Raw genomic sequence first — 20380 nt, 5'->3', positions numbered from 1 at the left:
CTGACCAGTTCATATAAAGTAGGATTTAATGGTGACAGTGTGAAATTGGTAAGATGCCTGTGGTGTGTTTATATTTTATAGACAAAGGAAAATAAGTTGAAAACTATCATTTTATTATATAGTTTGGTAGTATACAATAGTGGCAGCTAATAGTGGTGGTTAGTAGTAGAGGTTAAGGAGAATTTTTGTTTGTGCAGTAAATCTTATATATCAGATACTAGCATTTCTTAACTCAGACTTTCAGAGAAACTGGGATACCAAAAGTAAGATGTTAGAGGATAATTCCTTATGATAGTAAAGCAGGAACATTTTGTACCCAGCCAATAAAGAGGGAAGCTCATACATTAAAACTGGTACTACATTGTGACCTCCTAGCGAACAAGCAGTGAGTTCTTTTAAAATGATGGTTGTTGGGTTTCCTGCTGCTTAAAATAAAAAATAATACATATTTATTGTAGAATATTTAGAAAATACATATATAAAAATTGCTCAAAATCTTTGCTAACATTTCAGTACATTTCCTTCTAGTCTTTTTTTCTGGGCCTAAGTATTTTATAGTAAAACATATATAAAATATATACAGTTCAACATAAAGCATCATCAAACCCAAATCCAGAAGAACATCCCAGATGACCCCTGTGTTATGTCTCTTCCTAATCACAACTCATTTTTCCCCCTTTTCAGGATAGCTGTTATTCTGACTCTTATGATAATCATTTCCTTGATTTCCATAATTTTTTCTGTAATCTTTTCTTTAGTTTCTCTATCTTCTGATATATGCCCAAGAGTTAAATATAGTTAAATTTTTCCAGTTTTTAAATTAATTCATAGCCTCTTCTTTTGTGTCTTGCTTCCTTCACCCAACAAGATGTTTTTAAGATTTGTTTGTGTTACTGAGAAAGCTGCAGTTCTTCTGGCATTTTTGTTTGTTTTTAATATAATGAATGCAAATCATTTCCACTGCTGCATAGTATTCCATTGTATGGATATACCACAATTTACATGTCCATTCACTTCATGATAGACATTTGGGTTGTTTCTAATTTTTGTATATTGAGAATAATTCAACTCTGAACATTCATGAACGTATGTCCTGGTACACATGTGCATGTGTTTCTCCAAAGTATATACCTAGGAGTAGAATTGCTTAATCATAGGAGATAGAGCTAAACTGTTTCCAAAGAAGTTGTACCAGAGGACAGACAGCAGAAGCAAGAAGAACTACAATCCTGCAGCCTGTGGAACAAAAACCACATGCACAGAAAGATAGACAAGATGAAAAGGTAGAGGGCTATGTACCAGATGAAGGAACATGATAAAACCCCAGAAAAACAACTAAATGAAGTGGAGATAGGCAACCTTCTAGAAAAAGAATTCAGAATAATGATAGTGAAGATGATCCAGGACCTCGGAAAAAGAATGGAGGCAAAGATCGAGAAGATGCAAGAAATGTTTAACAAAGACCTAGAAGAATTAAAGAAAAAAAAAGAGATGAAAACTACACTCGAAGGAATCAATAGCAGAATAACTGAGGCAGAAGAATGGATAAGTGACCTGGACGACAGAATGGTGGAATTCACTGCTGCGGAACAGAATAAAGAAAAAAGAATGAAAAGAAATGAAGATAGCCTAAGAGACCTGGGACAACGTTAAACGCAACAACATTCACATTATAGGGTTCCCAGAAGGAGAAGAGAGAGAGAAAGCACCCAAGAAAATATTTGAAGAGACTATAGTCGAAAACTTCCCTAACATGGGAAAGGAAATAGCCACCCAAGTCCAGGAAGCGCAGCGAGTCCCATACAGGATAAACCCACGGAGAAACACGCCGAGACACATAGTAATCAAATTGAAAAAATTAAAGACAAAGAAAAATTATTGAAAGCAGCAAGGGAAAAAGGACAAATAACATACAGGGTGACTCTCATAAGGTTAACAGCTGATTTCTCAGCAGAAACTCTACAAGCCAGAAGGGAGTGGCATGGTATACTTAAAGTGATGAAAGGGAAGAACCTACAACCAAGATTACTCTACCCAGCAAGGATCTCATTCAGATTCGAAGGAGAAATCAAAAGCTTTACAGACAAGCAAAAGGTAAGACATTTCAGCACCACCAAACCAGCTCTACAACAAATGCTAAAGGAACTTCTCTAAGTGGGAAACACAAGTGAAGAAAAGGACCTACAAAAACAAACCCAAAACAATTAAGAAAATGGTCATAGGAACATACATATGGATAATTACCTTAAGCGTGAATGGATTAAATGCTCCAACCAAAAGACACAGGCTTGCTGAATGGATACAAAAACAAGACCCATATATATGCTGTCTACAAGAGACCCACTTTAGACCTAGGGACACATACAGACTGAAAGTGAGGGGATGGAAAAAGATATTCCATGCAAATGGGAATCAAAAGAAAGCTGGAGTAGCTATACTCATATCACATAAAATAGACTGTAAAATAAAGAATGTTACAAGAGACAAGGAAGGACACTACATAATGATGAAGGGATCAATCCAAAAAGAAGATATAACAATTATAAATATATAGGCACCCAACATAGGAGCACCTCAATACATAAGGGAACTGCAAACAGCTATAGAAGAGGAAATGGACAGTAACACAATAATAGTGGGGGACTTTAACACCTCACTTACACCAATGGACAGATCATCCAAAGTGAAAATAAATAAGGAAACAGCTTTAAATGACACAATAGACCAGATAGATTTAATTGATATTTATAGGACATTCCATCCCAAAACAACAGATTACACTTTCTTCTCAAGTGCGCACAGAACATTCTCCAGGATAGATCACATCTTGGGTCACAAATCAAGCCTCAGTATATTTAAGAAAATTGAAATCATATCAAGCATCTTTTCTGACCACAGTGCTCTGAGATTAGAAATCAATTACAGGGAAGAAAACGTAAAAAACACAAACACATGGAGGCTAAACAATATGTTAGTAAATAACCAAGAGATCACTGAAGAAATCAAAGAGGAAATCAAAAAATACCTAGAGTCAAATGACAATGAAAACATGACGATCCAAAACCTATGGGATGCAGCAAAGGCAGTTCTAAGAGGGAAGTTTATAGCTATACAAGCCTGCCTCAAGAAACAAGAAAAATCTCAAATAAATAATGTAACCTCACACCTAAAGGAACTAGAGAAAGAAGAACAAACAAAACCCAAAGTTAGCAGAAGGAAAGATATCATAAAAATCAGAGCAGAAATAAATGAAATAGAAACAAAGAAAACAATAGCACAGATCAATGAAACTAAAAGCTGGTTCTTTGAAAAGATAAACAAAATTGACAAGCCATTAGCCAGACTCATCAAGAAAAAGAGGGAGAGGACTCACATCAATAAAATTAGAAATGAAAAAGGAGAAGTTACAAGAGACACCGCAGAAATACAAAGCATCCTAAGAGACTACTACAAGCAACTCTATGCCAATAAAATGGACAACCTGGAAGAAATGGATGAATTCTTAGAAAGGTATAACCTTCCAAGACTGAACCTGGAAGAAATAGAAAATATGAACAGACCAATCACAAGTAATGAAATTGAAACTGTGATTAAAAATCTCCCAACAAACAGAAGTCCAGGACCAGATGGCTTCACAGATGAATTCTATCAAACATTTAGAGAAGAGCTAACACCCATCCTTCTCAAACTCTTTCAAAAAATTGCAGAGGAAGAAACACTCCCAAACTCATTCTATGAGGCCACCATCACCCTGATACCAAAACCAGAGAAAGATACTACAAAAAAAGAAAATTACAGACCAATATCACTGATGAATATAGATGCAAAAATCCTCAACAAAATACTAGCAAACAGAATCCAACAATACATTAAAAGGATCATACACCAGGATCAAGTGAGATTTATCCCAGGGATGCAAGGATTCTTCAATATACATAAATCAATGTGATACACCATATTAACAAATTGAAGAAGAAAAACCATATGATCATCTCAATAGATGCAGAAAAAGCTTTTGACAAAATTCAACACCCATTTATGATAAAAACTCTCCAGAAAGTGGGCATAGACGGAACCTACCTCAACATAATAAAGGCCATATACGACAAACCCACAGCAAACATCATTCTCAATGGTGAAAAACTGAAAGCATTTCCTCTAAGATCAGGAACAAGACAAGGATGTCCACTCTCACCACTATTATTCAACATAGTTTTGGAAGTCCTAGCCATGGCAATCAGAGAAGAAAAAGAAATAAAAGAAATCCAAATTGGAAAAGAAGAAGTAAAACTGTCACTGTTTTCAGATGACATGATAGTATAGATAGAGAATCCTAAAACTGCCACCAGAAAACTACTAGAGCTAATCAATGAATTTGGTAAAGTAGCAGGATACAAAATTAATGCACAGAAATCTCTTGCATTCCTATACACTAATGATGAAAAATCTGAAAGAGAAATTAAGGAAACACTCCCATTTCCCTTTCAACAAAAAGAATAAAATACCTAGGAATAAACCTGCCTAGTGAGGCAAAAGACCTGTATGCAGAAAACTATAAGACACTGATGTAAGAAATTAAAGATGATACCAACAGATGGAGAGATATACCATGTTCTTGGGTTGGAAGAATCAACATTGTGAAAATGACTATACTACCCAAAGCAATCTACAGATTCAATGCAATCCCTATCAAATTACCAATGGTATTTTTTACGGAACTTGAACAAAAAAATCTTAAAATTTGTATGGAGACACAAAAGACCCCAAATAGACAAAGCAGTCTTCAGGGAAAAAAACGGAGCTGGCGTAATCAGACTCCCTGACTTCAGACTATACTACAAAGCTACAGTAATCAAGACAATATGGTACTGGCACAAAAACAGAAACATAGATCAATGGAACAAGATAGAAAGCCCAGAGATAAACCCACACTCCTATGGTCAACTAATCTATGATAAAGGAGGCAAGGATATACAATGGAGAAAAGACAGTCTCTTCAATAAGTGGTGCTGGGAAAACTGGACAGCTACATAAAAAAAGAATGAAATTAGATCACTCCCTAACACCATACACAAAAATAAACTCAAAATGAATTCGAGACCTATATGTAAGACTGAACAATATAAAAGTCTTAGAGGAAAACATAGGAAGAACACGCTTTGACATAAATTACAGCAAGATCTTTTTTGATCCACCTCCTAGAGTAATGGAAATAAAAACAAAAATAAACAAATGGGGCCTAATGAAACTTAAAAGCTTTTGCACAGCAAAGGAAACCATAAACAAGACGAAAAGACAACCCTCAGAATGGGAGAAAATATTTCCAAACGAATCAACGGACAAAGCATTAATCTCCAAAATATATAAATAGCTCATGCAGCTCAATATTCAAAAACAAACAACCCAATCCAAAAATGGGCAAAAGATCTAAATAGACATTTCTCCAAAGAAGACATACAGATGGCCAAGAAGCACATGAAAAGCTGCTCAACATCAATAATTATTAGAGAAATGCAAATCAAAACTACAATGAGGTATCACCTCACACCAGTTAGAATGGGCATCATCAGAAAATCTACAAACAACGAAGGCTTGAGAGGGTGTGGAGAAAAGGGAACCTTCTTGCACTGTTGGTGGGAATGTAAACTGATACAGCCACTATCGAGAATAGTATGGAGGTTCCTTAAAAACTGAAAATAGAATTACCATATGATCCAGCAATCCCACTACTGGGCATATACCCAGAGAAAACCATAATTCAAAAAGACACATGCACCCCAATGTTCATTGCAGCACTTTTTACAGTAGCCAGGTCATGGAAGGAACCTAAATGCCCATTGACAGACGAATGGATAAAGAAGATGTGGTACATATATACAATGGAATATTACTCAGCCATAAAAAGGAACAAAATTGGGTCATTTGTTGAGACGTGGATGGATCTAGAGACTGTCATACAGAGTTAAGTAAGTCAGAAAGAGAAAAACAAATGCCTGCAGGACCTGCTTTCCTTCAGTCTAGAGATCATCTGGTGTCAGGTGGTCTCACAATGGGATTCTGTGCTTCTCGAGGTTATCGAACTGTGACCTCTCTGGAATGAAGAATGCTTCATCAGGTAGTTAACATCTTCCATTTGGTGGGGGTTGTAGTACTGCAGAAGAGCTCAAAGATACTGATATGTTTATCCCTTGAGGAGGATCCAGGACCCTGCTCCAAAGCTGCACTATTGTTTTTTGACTACTCCTCCCTTTCTCTGCATCCCCTCCCTTCCTCGATTAGCAACTGTTTGAACCTGCCCTTTGGAACTCAGGGAAGGTCATGGAGGCTGAATGAAGCCTATTTCCTACAAACAAGAAACGGAGGACACAGAAAGGGTTTTGGGCCCAGGAGTCCCACAGGGCCTGCTTGGTTTCACATGGGTGCTAAAGTTGGGGCAGATATTTTATTTTAATGTTAACTAGATGAATTGGATTTAATTTTGTGTGTCCTTTTTTTTCCTTTCATAATAAATTCTAGTGATTTCCTAAGTTTTTACCTTAGGAAACTAGAAAAAGAGGAGCAAATTAAATCCAAAGTAAGCAGAAGGAAAGAAGGAGTAAAAGTTAGATCAGAGATCAGTTGAATTGAAAACCGGAAATTAATAGAGAAAAGGCAACAAAACCAAAAGCTGGTTCTTTAAAAAGATCAATAAAATTGATAAACCTCTAGCCAGGCTTCCAATAAAAAAATGAAAAAAGAAATAAATTTCTAATAATCATAAATGAAAGAAATGTCATGACTACAGATCCCATGGATAGTAAAGGAATATTATGAACAACTCTATGTTAACAGATTTGATAACTTAGATGTATTGGACCAATTCCTTGAAAGACACGATCTACCAAAACGCACACAGGGTGAAATATATAATCTGAACAGGTGTTTATCTGTTAAAGAAATTGAATCAGTAATTAATACTTTCTAATACCAAAGCACCAAGCTGAGATGGTTTTATTGTTGAATTCTAGAAAACATTTAAAGAAGAAATGATTCCAGTTCTCTATAATTTCTTCCAGAAAATGGGAGCTTAGAAAACACTTTCTAATTCATTCTGTGAGGCCAGCATTACTGTGATACCGTGACAGTGAAAAGACAATCCACACTAAGATAAAATATTTGCAAAACACATATCTGATAGAGGATTTGTATCTGAAGTATGCAAAGAACTGTTAAAACCTAACAATAAGAAAACAAACAGCCCAATTAAAAAGTAGACGGAAGATCTAAATGGACAGCTCACCATAGAAGATAGACAGATGGCAAATAAGCATATGCTCAACATCCTATGTCATGAGGGAATTGCAAGTTAAGACAACAATGAGATACCAGTTTGAAAAAATCTATTAGAATGGCTAAAATCCAAAACACTGACTACACCTAATGCTGACAAGGATGTAGAACAACAGAAACTATTCATTGCTGGTAGGAATGCAAAAGAGGACAGCCACTTTGAAGAGAGTTTGACAGTTTTTTTACAAAGCTAAACATAGGCTTACCATACCATGTGACAGTCATGCTACTCAATATCCAGATGAGCTGAAAGCTTCTGTCCACACAGAAACCCGTACACAAATGTTTATAGCAACTTTATTCATAGCTGTCAAAAACCAGAAGGATCCAAGATGTCTTTCAATAGGTGAATGGATAAACTGGGATACCATGGAATATTATTCACTGTTAAAAATAAACTGTTAAGCCACAAAAAGACATGGAGGAATCTTGTATGCATATTGCTAAATGAAAGAAGCCAGTCTGAAAAGGCTACATACTGTATTCCAACTATATGACATTATGGAAAAGGTAAAAATCAATGAGTTCCAGAGTGGGAATTGGAGTGAAATATGAGTAGGTGGAGCACAGGGAACTTTTAGGATAGCAAAGCTATTCTGTATGATACTGTCATGGTGGATACATGATATTATGTATCTGTTAAAACCTGTAGAACTATACAACACAAACCTTGAAACTTAATGTAAACTATGGCCTTTAACTAACAATAATGTATCAATATTGGTTCATAATTTGTAATAAATGTTTCCATACTGTCTTAGTCTGCTCCAGCAGCTGTAGGGGAGAAAATATCATTTTCCCTCCACCCTTCTAGGTTCTTGGCTGAGACCAAGACAGAATGACAGCAGAAAAACAAACAAGTTTAATAACATGTATATACCTCCTACATACATGGGAGATACCCAGGAGAAAAATGAGTGACTCTCCAAAATGGCCCAAGCTATCACCTTTTAAATACCATACCCAGCTAAAGACAAAAGAAGATTGGGGTAAAGGTGAGGTGGAGACCACTTATGGGAATTTACCAGGCAAAGCAAAATAAACAAGGGTATAGTTGTTATGCAGATTTAAGTATAAGCTTTCTACAGTAAGTTTTAGTCTTCCTCTTCCTGGTACAGAGAGGGAGATACCTTTACAAATGGATATATCCCTTAGAAATGTAAATATCCCTTATAAAAGGATAACTTCTATTAGGTTTTCAGAGCTTCTCCAGTGTCTGCTGTTTCTTAAAAATAACCAGCTCAAGAAAATCCTTATGCCAAAGGGGCATATTTTGGGGTGTCATATTCTGTTGCCCTTCCCAGCCATAATAAAATAACATAACAAGTGGCTTGAACAACACAAATTTATTTTCTCACAGTCCTGAAGGCTAGAAGTTGGAGATTAGGGTTCCAGCATGATTGGGTTCTACTGAGGACTCTTCTGGGATTGCAGATGGCCTCCTTCTCACTGGTTCTTCACAGGGCAGAGAAAGAGAAAGCAAACACTCTCTTGTTTCTTCTTATAAGCACACTAATCCCACCCACTGTGAGGCCACTCTCATGGCCTCATCTAAACCTGTCTCCCAAAGGACCCATGTCCAAAAGTCATTACATTGGTAGTTAATGCTTCATCATATGACTTTTAAGGGAACACAGTTCAGTCCATAGCACACACTAATGGAAGCTATTAATAATAAGAGAAATCGTGTGTTGGAGGTTAGTATATGAGAACTGTCAGAACTTTCTGCATAGTTTTTCTGTAAACCTAAACATCTCTAAATAGTAAAGTCTATTAAAAATAATAAGAACAGGGCTAAAGATTATGAATTTCAATTTCAGAGAGATTTAAAAATAGATGACATTTTCTTTGATATTCACTGCCCAATAGAATGCTAAATATGACAGGAGCAAGCCATGTCAAGTCAGCATTCACCGTGTTACACCTTTTGGTCTTTCTTTTCCTTTCTTCTGCCTTCCTTGAAACTCTCTACCTTACTTTAAATGCCACTATTTTCCACTATATCCTTGTTTCTTGTTTTGTCCTCCACTTTTCGTCTCCTACCTTTTCTCTCTTTTTGACTTAAGTGGACCATAAAAATAAAATGTGAGCTTCCATAATAATGAATCTGTAATCTGATTGTCTTATACAATATATAGTTTAAAGCTTCATAGTTACCTTAAAAAAATACAAAGTGTCTGATAATGATCTGACAGTCAACAAAGGGACGATCAATAAGCACATAAAATAATTTGTGTATATCTTATTATAGTAAAGAATCTATAGATTATTATTTTGTGTGTGCATGTATCTGTGTTTTTTGTGTGTTGAAAATAATTTTTCTTTTGGGTTGGGCATATTCTAAAGTCAGGGTTTTTTTAAAGGTAAAATTCATATAACGTAGAAATAACCATGTTAAAGTGTGCCATCTAGTGTATTTACAGTGTTGTGCAACCTCTATCTAGTTCCAAAACATTTTTATCAATCCAAAAGGGAATTCTGTACCTGATAAGGAGTCACTGCAGATTTCCCCCTCACCCCAGTCCCTGGAAACTACTAATCTGCTTTCTGTCTCTCTGGATTTGTCTATTCTGGGTATTTCATTTAAATGGAATTGTAGAATATGTGACCTTTTGTATATATCCATTATATGGATAAACCACATTTTGTTTATTCAATCATTAGTTTATGAACATTTGTGTTGTTTCTACTTTTGGCTATTATGATTAGTGATGCCATGAACATTTCTGTAGAAGTTTTTGAACACTTAATTTTAATTCTTTTTGGTATATGACTAGGAGTCGGATTGCTGGGTCTTATGGTAATGCTAGGTTTAGCTTTTTGAGGAACTTCCAAAATATTTTCTACTGTAGCTGCACCATTTACATTCCAACAATAATGTACAAGAGTTCTAATTTCTCTCCCCATTCTTGCCAACACTTTTTTCTTTTTTTAAACTATAGCCATCCTAGTGTATGTATGAAGTGATGTCTCACGGTAAAATGAGGTTTCCTCCTATAACTTATTCTATATGTTAAATTTATGTGCAATTATTAATATATTAAAGTCTATTAAAATACAATAAATGTCCTGCAGATTAAGAGAGTATTATAGTGCTTCAGCAGATCCTTCTATAGAAATATTGTTTTGACATTTTAATATTTAATTGTGCTTAATTTGAGACAAATACATTCATTTAGAACAGGAATGCCCGTCAGAGGAACTCTTTGCCATGCTGGCTTTTGAGTTTGCTATAGAGCCTTCTAGTTTGATAGAATACATAATGTCCAAAGTGAGAAGGATTTAAAACACAATATGCTTGATTTTGACAGAGTGCAAAGAATGATTAAATAAAGATATTAGCAGTCATTAAGCCCAGTATCTGGTCATCATTATCAAATACTTCATGAATACCTCCAGTTAAATGAATATGAACAGCTATCTCATAAGATAATTCATTCCTTTTTATTTATTTTTTAATTTTATTTTTGGCTGCGTTGGGTCTTCGTTGCTGCGCGCAGGCTTTCTTTGTTTGCGGATAAGGGGGCTACTCTTTGTTTTGGTCCGCGGGCTTCTCATGGGCGGTGGCTTCTCTTTGTTGCGGAGCACAGGCTCTAGGCATGCCAGCTTCAGTAGTTGTGGTACGCAGGCTCAGTAGTTGTGGCCTGCGGGCTGTATAGCGCAGGCTCAGTAGTTGTGGCTCACGGGCTTAGTTGCTCCGTGGCATGTGGGATCTTCCTGGACCAGGGCTCGAACCTGTGTCCCCTGCATTGGCAGATGGATTCTTAACCACTGTGCCACCAGGGAAGTCCCATTCATTCCATTTTAGACAGCTCTGTTTATAATCTTAAGTTCTTCTTTATGCTAGGTTAATAACTGCTGTCCTTGAACAGATACTAATTGGATCTTGTTATCCTCTCTAGCTACAGGTCCATTTTTCCACACAAAGACAGCTACCATATCCCCTCAAGTTTTCTCTTTTTCTACATCTGACACTTCTAATTCTTTCTACCCATCACATTTCAGAGTTTTTATACCTTCACTGTTCTACTTGCTCTCTTCTGGATGTGCTCTAGTTTGTAGTCATCCATTCTAAAGGGTACTTCTCTAGACATTATCTGATCCAAAGAATGAAACTAACACATAAGATGGTTTGCATGCTCGTGATAGGCCTGTGATTTAGACATGTGTGTTCCCTTTCTGCAAGTGAATAAGCTTAGGCTCAGACAGGTAAAGGTATATTCCCAAGGTCATAGAATATGTGGAAGAATGGAGTTTTAAGTCCAGTTCAGGTTTAACTGTCTGCAAAGCTATACTCTTTTCGTTAATAATCATAATACCAATATTGATAAACATAACATTTATTGCATATGTAGAATATACTCAACACTGTACTAAGTACTTAGACTCCGACCTAAGCCTCACAGAAGACTTGTGAGGTAGAGATTACTATTTTTACAAATGAGAGAGTTGAAGATCAGAAAATTCTAATAATTTTCTAAAGGCCACTGAGAGACTAGTGTAGTCAAGATTTAAAACCAAATGTGATCCCAAAGATTATTCTCTTAAATATTATACTGTTCTGTCTATGCTGTTCCATGATATAGTTGATATTTCAGTAATTAGGAGCACAACTACCAGGTGTTTCAGTGTTCTAGGTCTATATAAAATAATTCATATGATTAAAAATATACATTTACAGTTATTGCAAATTTATTATTAATTTTTCTTTCATTTCATTTGATGCAAAAACACTGCTGATTTGACTGTATATTGATACAGCCTTTCTGTCAGTATTTAGAAAAATACCAAAAAGAAAGGGTGACTATATTTAAAAATTTGTTTTCTTTTAGGTCCACCTCATTCATTTAACCGAGATGAGACAATAATCATTGCTTTGGCATCAGTCTCTGTATTAGCTGTTTTGATAGTTGCCTTATGCTTTGGATACAGGATGCTGACAGGTAAAAATATAATTTTTTGTTTTGTTATTTATTAAACATGTCATTTAATCAGAATTGATTTTATTTTAAAAGAATTCATCGTGGTAAAAAACATCTCTGTGCTGTGGTAACCCCAGAGTCATCCTTCTCTCTTAAACTTTTTGTCCTAGTTTTTATGAAAGGTTTCAAACATATACAAAATACCTATTACCCAGCTTCAATGATTATCACATCTGTATATCATCTATAGCCCCACTCACCACATGCTTCCATGCCACTGGATTATTTTGAAATAAATTGAAGGTATAACTTATCTGTAAATGTTTTAGTATTATCTCTGAAATATAAAGACTTAAAATATATATAACCACAATACCATTTTCACATCTAAAAATAACAGTAACTGCTAAGTATCATCAACTGTATAGTTGATTCTAATAAACTTTAGATTTGACAAGCTTTTTAGGAAATCAGCACCCATTCATTCATTTGAATAACTTTAATAAAACCTTCTTTAATGTTTCTGCATACTTCTTAGGGTTTTATACTGGGTGTGTTACTGGAACAATCTCCCAGAATTCAGCTTTTGTGTTATTCATTTTTCATCTTCATTTATAGATTCCTAGTTTAGTAAATAGTTTTATTCCCTTTGACATTAGGCATAAGTCTTGCTGTCTGTCCTTCTGTAGGTCTTTTTTTAACTGTAATATATTAAAAAGTGTAATATAAAGATTTTCATTTTAAGAGAACCACACATTAGCAGGTTATTTTTCCTATTCCTCTAGGAGACCGTAAACAAGGTCTTCACAGTATGAACATGATGGAGGCAGCAGCATCAGAGCCCTCTCTTGACCTAGATAATCTGAAACTGTTGGAGGTAAGATTGCTTTCAGATTACGGACTGTTTTTTCTGCTCTCATAGTATATCTGAGACAGTGATTTCATTAATTTATTCATTTATTCAACAAGCATTTATTATCAATTTTGTGGCAAGGCCTATTCTAGGCACTGAGAGTGTTGGTGAACAATACAGATACATGAGGCTTATATTCTAGTGAGAGAGAGGCTACAAGAGGGTAAATAAATGAAAGTACAGTTGACCCTTGAACAACATGGTTTTGAACCGAATGGGTCCACTCATACACAGATTTTTTTCAATAGGAGATACTACAGTACTACACCATCCACAGTTGGTTGAATCTGTGGATGTAGAACCATGGACAGAGAGGAACCATGTATATATGAAGGGTCAACTATAAGCTATACGTGGATTTTGGACTATGTGGAGGGGTTGGTGTCCCTAACCCTCACGTTGTTCAGAGGTCAACTGTATATTTCAAGTAGTAGTAAGTGCTATGGAGAAAAGAAAAAGCAAATGAGATAAGAAAGTTATGGAAAAGGGGTTATTAAAGAAAGTATATTTAGAAAGGAGATGATCTTTGAATACAGACTTGAACAAGAGTATGGGAATAAAGACATATCAGATTCTGAGAAAAATTATAGGCAAGCAATTCACAGTAGATGCTGAATAAATAATCCTTGTCTGTGTATATATTGTATAGGTATGTACGAAAATGTTTTGTATAGAATTAAATTTTCATTTGGTAATATCTCAGAACCTGTGTTAAAAGTCTTACCATGATGAATGTTTTTATGATCTTTATTAGGATAAATTAACTAAACCAGAGACTGCTAAATAATAGATCTGGTAGATTTGGTTATATAAAACATTTTAAGAACCTTCCATTTGGGAGAAAAATATAATAAAAGTTAAAAGCAAAATTTTAAAAAGGTATTTCAACACATAAACAATTGATAAAGAGATGGTAGAAATCAACATGAAATAAACAGTCCATTAAAAATAGACAAAAGAGATGAATTATCAATTCATAGAAGAAGTAAGTATGCCTAGTAAATGTATAATAAGATTTCCAATTTACTAAACTGGAAAAAATACTAATTAAAACCATTAGGATTTTATCCTGGACTGAGTAAAAGAAACACTCCCAAACATTGCTGATTTAACTTTATATTGATACAACCTTTCTAAAGGGCAGTCTATCTGTTTGTTAAAATTTAAATTAGAAATAGTGAATGAAATATAACAAATATCCTTAAATGGTAAATCCCTAACCTTTTTTCAGCAAAAAGTCAGAGAATCCCAGAAGCCAAAAATGAAGAGAACAGTTGCATCTTGCTGGGGTTTTTTTGAGTTATTTTTTATTGTATTGTATTGTACTAGATATCGTGAATGTCATATTGCGGAGACCCTATGTTCTGTTAGGTTCTTCTAAAGTGTGTTCATTTCGTTGTTTATTTTAGTAGGTGATTAACTTGGTTGGACATATTGCAAACTCATCTCTTGAGCTGAAGTTTAGTTATTTTTTATCTTTAGCTGGAGTCTGTCCCATGCATTAATTGGGTTTCCAACTCTCTGACTCTCCTTTTTGGGATTCTCCCTTCATTTTCCATGGTGTGGTTGCCCCAAATTCTGTCCCCTGCTTCCTGAGGCCAGAAAGATTTTCTATCACAGTTTTTGCTCCACTATGCAGTGCAGATTTCAGCCTGCTCACAGGCTTAAAGCTATAAAAATAAGTAGCTCACCCTGTGCCATTCCTTTCTTCCAAGTGTTGACTCCCCTCAGAACCTATCTACTTTTGTTCATTCTCCAGCATTTTTAGATTTCTTTTTAAAAATATTGTTCAGAGTTTATAGTTGTCATCTGAGGGAGGGCTGGGTCTGGTAGGAGTTTCTGAGCCATATAAGATGCCAAATTTATTATTTTCTTGACAATGGAGTTACTCAAACTAAGCAATAGAGACCTGGTTGCATACATATGGATTTATACTTTATTATTTAGTAAATTTGATTGTTAAGTTGTGATGAAATAATATCTTGCTTTCTTCAAAACAAATTTACAGCTGATTGGCCGGGGTCGATATGGAGCCGTATATAAAGGTTCCTTAGATGAACGTCCAGTTGCTGTAAAAGTGTTTTCCTTTGCAAACCGTCAGAATTTTATCAATGAGAAGAATATTTACAGAGTGCCTTTGATGGAACATGACAACATTGCTCGCTTTATAGTTGGAGATGAGAGAGTCACTGCAGATGGACGCATGGAGTATTTGCTTGTAATGGAGTATTATCCCAATGTAAGTTCTTCACAAAAAATATACTGACATTTATGTCAGTCAGATTTGTAGGAGGACCCCGGTTATGTAGAGTGTTCCTGGTTTGCAAACTGGTTATTAATGGTCTACAATGAGACAAGGATTTTACTCTAGAATGTGAATGAAACTGTTTAGTCCTTATGCACTCACGTCACTGTGTCTCTGTCTCTGTCTCTCTCTCTGAGCAAGACTTTCTTGATGAATGGAAGCAGTGCTTTGATTGACATTTATTCTGATACATGCTTCTTATCCCAGACTGGTAATAGTTTGTAGATGAGCACCTTGAGTAGCACTGACACATATATATTTACAAAAGCCTTCTGTTTTCTACTTGTAAAACATAACAGTATAATTTATATTTGTACTGGTATAAGATACAGTGTAAAGAAAGAGTTGAAAATACTTTTTTTTCTGTCTTAAGTTGATAAATAAAAGAAGCGTTTAAAATGAAATAACCATTCATAATTTTTAATATTGGAGAAATAAAAATTGATAATGTCTAAATTCTGTTTTCCATCCTCTCCTCCTCTCTCTACCTATAGAAATGTCTTTTCTTACTTCAAGATTCTGAAATGTTATAATTCATTAGATCTCCTTTGAATCCTAACATATGCAAATCCTTTTTACAGCTGCTAACTTACCTCTTCGTGTTCAAGTAAAGTAATTCTACTTTTTCCCCCTTTTTACTTTTTCCCTCCATACAGGGATCTCTATGCAAGTATTTAAGTCTCCATACAAGTGACTGGGTAAGCTCTTGCCGTCTGGCTCATTCTGTGACTAGAGGACTGGCTTATCTTCATACAGAATTACCACGAGGAGGTAAGACAATGAATAGAAGATGCATGACAACCATGTGGGGCCACAATTCACAAAGGGAAATTTTATTCATATCTTTAAAGTAAAAGTATATTTTATATTATAGCAGATCTATTATCAGCCAGTTGTTTACAAGATCTAGCGTGAGGAAATATATTTGAAATTTAACAAGAAGAATAAGAAAAAGAACTTCAATTCTCTAGAGGGGTCATAGATTCCATTGCGATTTTGATTAAAGCTCTGAACACTCCCCCTGTAAAGACAGACGTATGGGCATACTTTAAAAAATACTGTTTTGATTGTAGGGGTTCTCAGATCCTTTGAAGTTCATCTATGGACCTAGGTTAAGAACCTCTTAGCTAGACTGTGTTGTATTTTCCTTGTATTTATTTTGCTTATTTAAATGAACTACAAATGTATTATCACTTCTTTACACATGAATTCCATAGGTTGGTTGGTCTTTAGTGTAAAACCCAAATGTATCTTCTGATAAATCAGTGCTTCTCTTAGCTAGAATTAGGCTTGTTCAAATTTATCAGGGAGAAAAAAGTAACAGGTTTCAATGAGGATGACATTTTTTTTTCTTTCTCATGTAAGAATCTGGAGAGAGACAGTCTAATGTTTTTTGGCAGCACCATAATATTATCAGGGCCCCAGGCTCCTCTATTTCTCCTCCATTACTCTTTATATGTGCCTTGTTTTCCAGGTCACCTCATTGTCCATCATGCCATATGCTAATCAGCAGAGAAAAGGAAAGTAGAAGGAATTGCCTCCTTTTGCCTCCAGAAGTCCCACTCTTGTGCTTATGTTTTGTTTCCCAGAACTTAGTCCATGCTTTCCTACCACACTTAGCTGCAAGGGATGCTTTTGAATATAGCTTGTTTTTGTTTTTGTTTAGCTGGGTGCATTGCTGCCTCAAATAACACTGGGTTCTGTTACTAAATAGGAAGAGGAGAACGCATGGTGAGGAGTCAGGCTTCACCAGTGTGTCAGTACCGTGTGGTTATGTTCCTTGCCTTAACAACAGTTTATATTCAGCCTTTATGTACATTTTTGCTAGTTTTTCACATCATCTTTTTAATATATTTGCTTTTTCACTTTGTTTCAATATACACTTCACATCACAGGCATCTCTAAATTAGCTTTGCTGTGAAAATCCGTCTTTGCATTTTCATCCCTTACAGCAATTTTCTTGTCATGCATTGTTTTTTCAGTTGAAGAGAATATTTAATGTAAAAATTTCTTAGATCTTTGTTCCATTGTATGGTAGCATGGATCATCTTTTCTATCTGCTGCTTCATATATAAATAATTTCTCCTGAATAATTTATCAGTTCATTTATCTTGACATCTTGCTTTTCCTGAATACAGAATTGACCAATGTTATTGCCTGTGTCAGCAACTTGATGCACTTACTTTAGTGCTTTAGCTCATTAACCATTTGTACTGTGTTTCCTTATTCTTAAATATTATAACTCCTTTAAAGAGCTGGCTTAGCACAGAGCTTAAAATACCATCCTAATCCCCCTTTTCAAGGCTTGCATGATTCAGTAAGGTTTCTAGTCAAACATTGGCTGAAAAGAATGATTGCCATCAAATATGAGTTTTATTTAAACACAGATATTATTCTAAAACATTACCTAATATTATCACTAAATAGTTAACCTTTTTTAAAAATGCATATCTATATGCTATTGTAAAAAACATACGTATAATAGCTATTTGAATTTTTGGTTTTACCTAATTATTTAAAAAATATTCCATACCTCACACCAGTCAGAATGGCCCTCATCAAGAAGTCTGCAAGTAATAAATTCTGGAGAGGGTGTGAAGAAAAAGGAACCCGCCTACACTGCTGGTAGGAATGTAAATTGGTACAGCCACTATAGAGAACAGTATGTAGGTTCCTTAAAAAACTAAAAATAGAGGTACCATATGATCCAGCAATCTCACTCCTGGGCACATACCCGGAGAAAATATAATTTGAAAAATTGCATACACCCCAATGTTCATTGCAGCACTATTTACAATAGCCAAGCAACAGATGTCCATCGACAGATGAATGGATAAAGAAGATGTGGTATATATATATATAAAGGGAATATTACTCAGCCATAATATAATGCCATTTACAGCAACATGGATGGACCTAGAGATGATCATACTAAGTGAAGTAAGCCAGAGAAAGACAAATATCATATATCACTTATATGTAGAATTTGAAAAAAAAAAAGATACAAATGAACTTATTTACAAAACAGAAATAGACCCACAGACATAGAAAACAAACATATAGTTACCAAAGGGGAAGGGGGAGAGGGATAAATCAGGAGGATGGAATTAACATATACACACTACTATATATAAAATAGATAACCAACAAGGACCTACTGTATAGCACAGGGAGCTATACTCAATATTTCATAATAACCTATAAGGGAAAATTATCTGAAAAAGAATATGTGTGTGTGTGTGTGTGTGTGTGTGTGTGTGTGTGTGTGTGTGTGTGTGTGTGTGCGCGTGTGTGCGTGTGTATGCATGTATATGTATAACTGAATCACTGCTGTGCACCTGAAACTAACATGACATTGTAAATGACTATATTTCAATAATAAATAAATATTCCAACTATACTGTACTATTTCAAAATATTTAAAGTGGCATTTCACTTTTTTTCAGAGAACTCTGTTCTTCCCGATATCTTCAGATATAACTTTGCTGTTTGGCATACAAATTTTGTAGTAAGGAATAATACTATTATTATTTATTCAGCTATTTTTTGCTTCAGGAAAAGTAGGAGTTGAACCTGTTTATTTGTAATTGGTTATCCCTATGAATTTTTTTCCTAATGATAATGTCAGTGTAACATTATCATGGAAAAAAGTCTAGCAAAGAAAGAACATATATAGATCATTAAATCTATAACCAGAAAATTACTATTAACTAGTTTATGTACATCTTTCCAGGTCCTTTACTGTGTGTGTGTGTGTGTGTGTGTGTGTGTGTGTGTGTGTTTATGTAAATATCCACAGAGAGACTATTTTGTGTTCAGGTTTTATTTTTTAACATAATTAAAATAATATTGTGTCCCACTTTGCTTTAAGAAATTTGCCAAGTGTGCTACTGCCCAGGGCAAAATTATTACATGCTCTGCCCCCCCTTTCTACAAACCACAACCCCTTCCCCAGTAAAAAAAATTAAAATGAATATTGAGGGGAACTTTAAGGGGAAAAGAAGTCTCAAAAAGGTGGTCTATAGTTCCACCCTCTGCATTGGTGATGAATCCTCTTGTCTCTTCCTTTTTCTTTTTTTTCTTTTTCCTTATTTCCTCCCTCGCTTCCTTCCTCCTTTGCTTCCTTCCTCTCCTCTTTTCTTTTCATTTCTTTTGTTTCCTTTTTTATTAGTAGCAGAAAGTATTACCTTGTTTTCCCCTCTGGCTGGCTGACTGACTGACTCATTGCACATTCTTCACATTATTAACCTGGTTTCCCTTATGTGTGAGATATTTTAGTTTAAGTATTGCTTTGGTGTTAGTATACAAACATTTTCCAGTGTCTATAAATTTTCTTATATAAATATCAGCTCGAGATTATACCACATATACTTATGTTGTGGTTTTATCCATAGTAAGAAATGTAGCTCTGTTAGGGGTTGAATGAGCCATGTTAGTACATACTTTGGAAGGCTGGACTGGGAAGAGGAGCAAATGAGATAGAAGTCAATTTTTAGAAAAAGAAACCTGGTAACTGCTATTTTTCTTCTAGTTGTGCTATTGCCTCCCCCCACCCCCCGCCCCGCCCCAATATCAAAGGAATCATTATCTTCTGTCTTTGGTTTCATTGTTGGTGAAATTGAAGTCTAATACATGTTAATGAGAGTAATAAATGTAAATACTGAGTCTTTTTGTGCCTGAATATAAACACTCTCAACTTATCATTGACTTTGTTCTGATTGCTCTATTTCTTTCTATACCTGAGGAGTTATTTTAAATTTTGGGGGCTTCCCTGGTGGCGCAGTGGTTGAGAATCCGCCTGCCAATGCAGGGGACACGGGTTCGAGCCCTGGTCTGGGAAGATCCCACATGCCGCGGAGCAGCTGGGCCTGTGACCCACAATTACTGAGCCTGCGCATCTGGAGCCTGTGC

General features: G+C 35.3%; 1 protein-coding gene across 2 annotated transcripts in view; it reads left to right on the top strand.

The window, feature by feature from the left end:
- The window catches only part of BMPR2 (bone morphogenetic protein receptor type 2), a 184126-nt gene that overhangs the window by 127254 nt on the left and 36492 nt on the right, over positions 1-20380 (top strand). For both annotated transcript variants that reach the window (XM_082397046.1, XM_082397047.1), the window contains 4 exons: positions 12162-12272; positions 13037-13128; positions 15173-15403; positions 16126-16240. In XM_082397046.1, the coding sequence (XP_082253172.1) occupies positions 12162-12272; positions 13037-13128; positions 15173-15403; positions 16126-16240 (549 nt within the window). The remainder of the gene's footprint in view (positions 1-12161; positions 12273-13036; positions 13129-15172; positions 15404-16125; positions 16241-20380) is intronic.

Source organism: Balaenoptera borealis, assembly GCF_965194805.1.
Source record: "Balaenoptera borealis genome assembly, chromosome: 6".
Taxonomy (NCBI): domain Eukaryota; kingdom Metazoa; phylum Chordata; class Mammalia; order Artiodactyla; family Balaenopteridae; genus Balaenoptera; species Balaenoptera borealis.
Note: the sequence above shows the minus strand (reverse complement) of the source record. Positions and strands in the feature narration are given on the sequence as shown.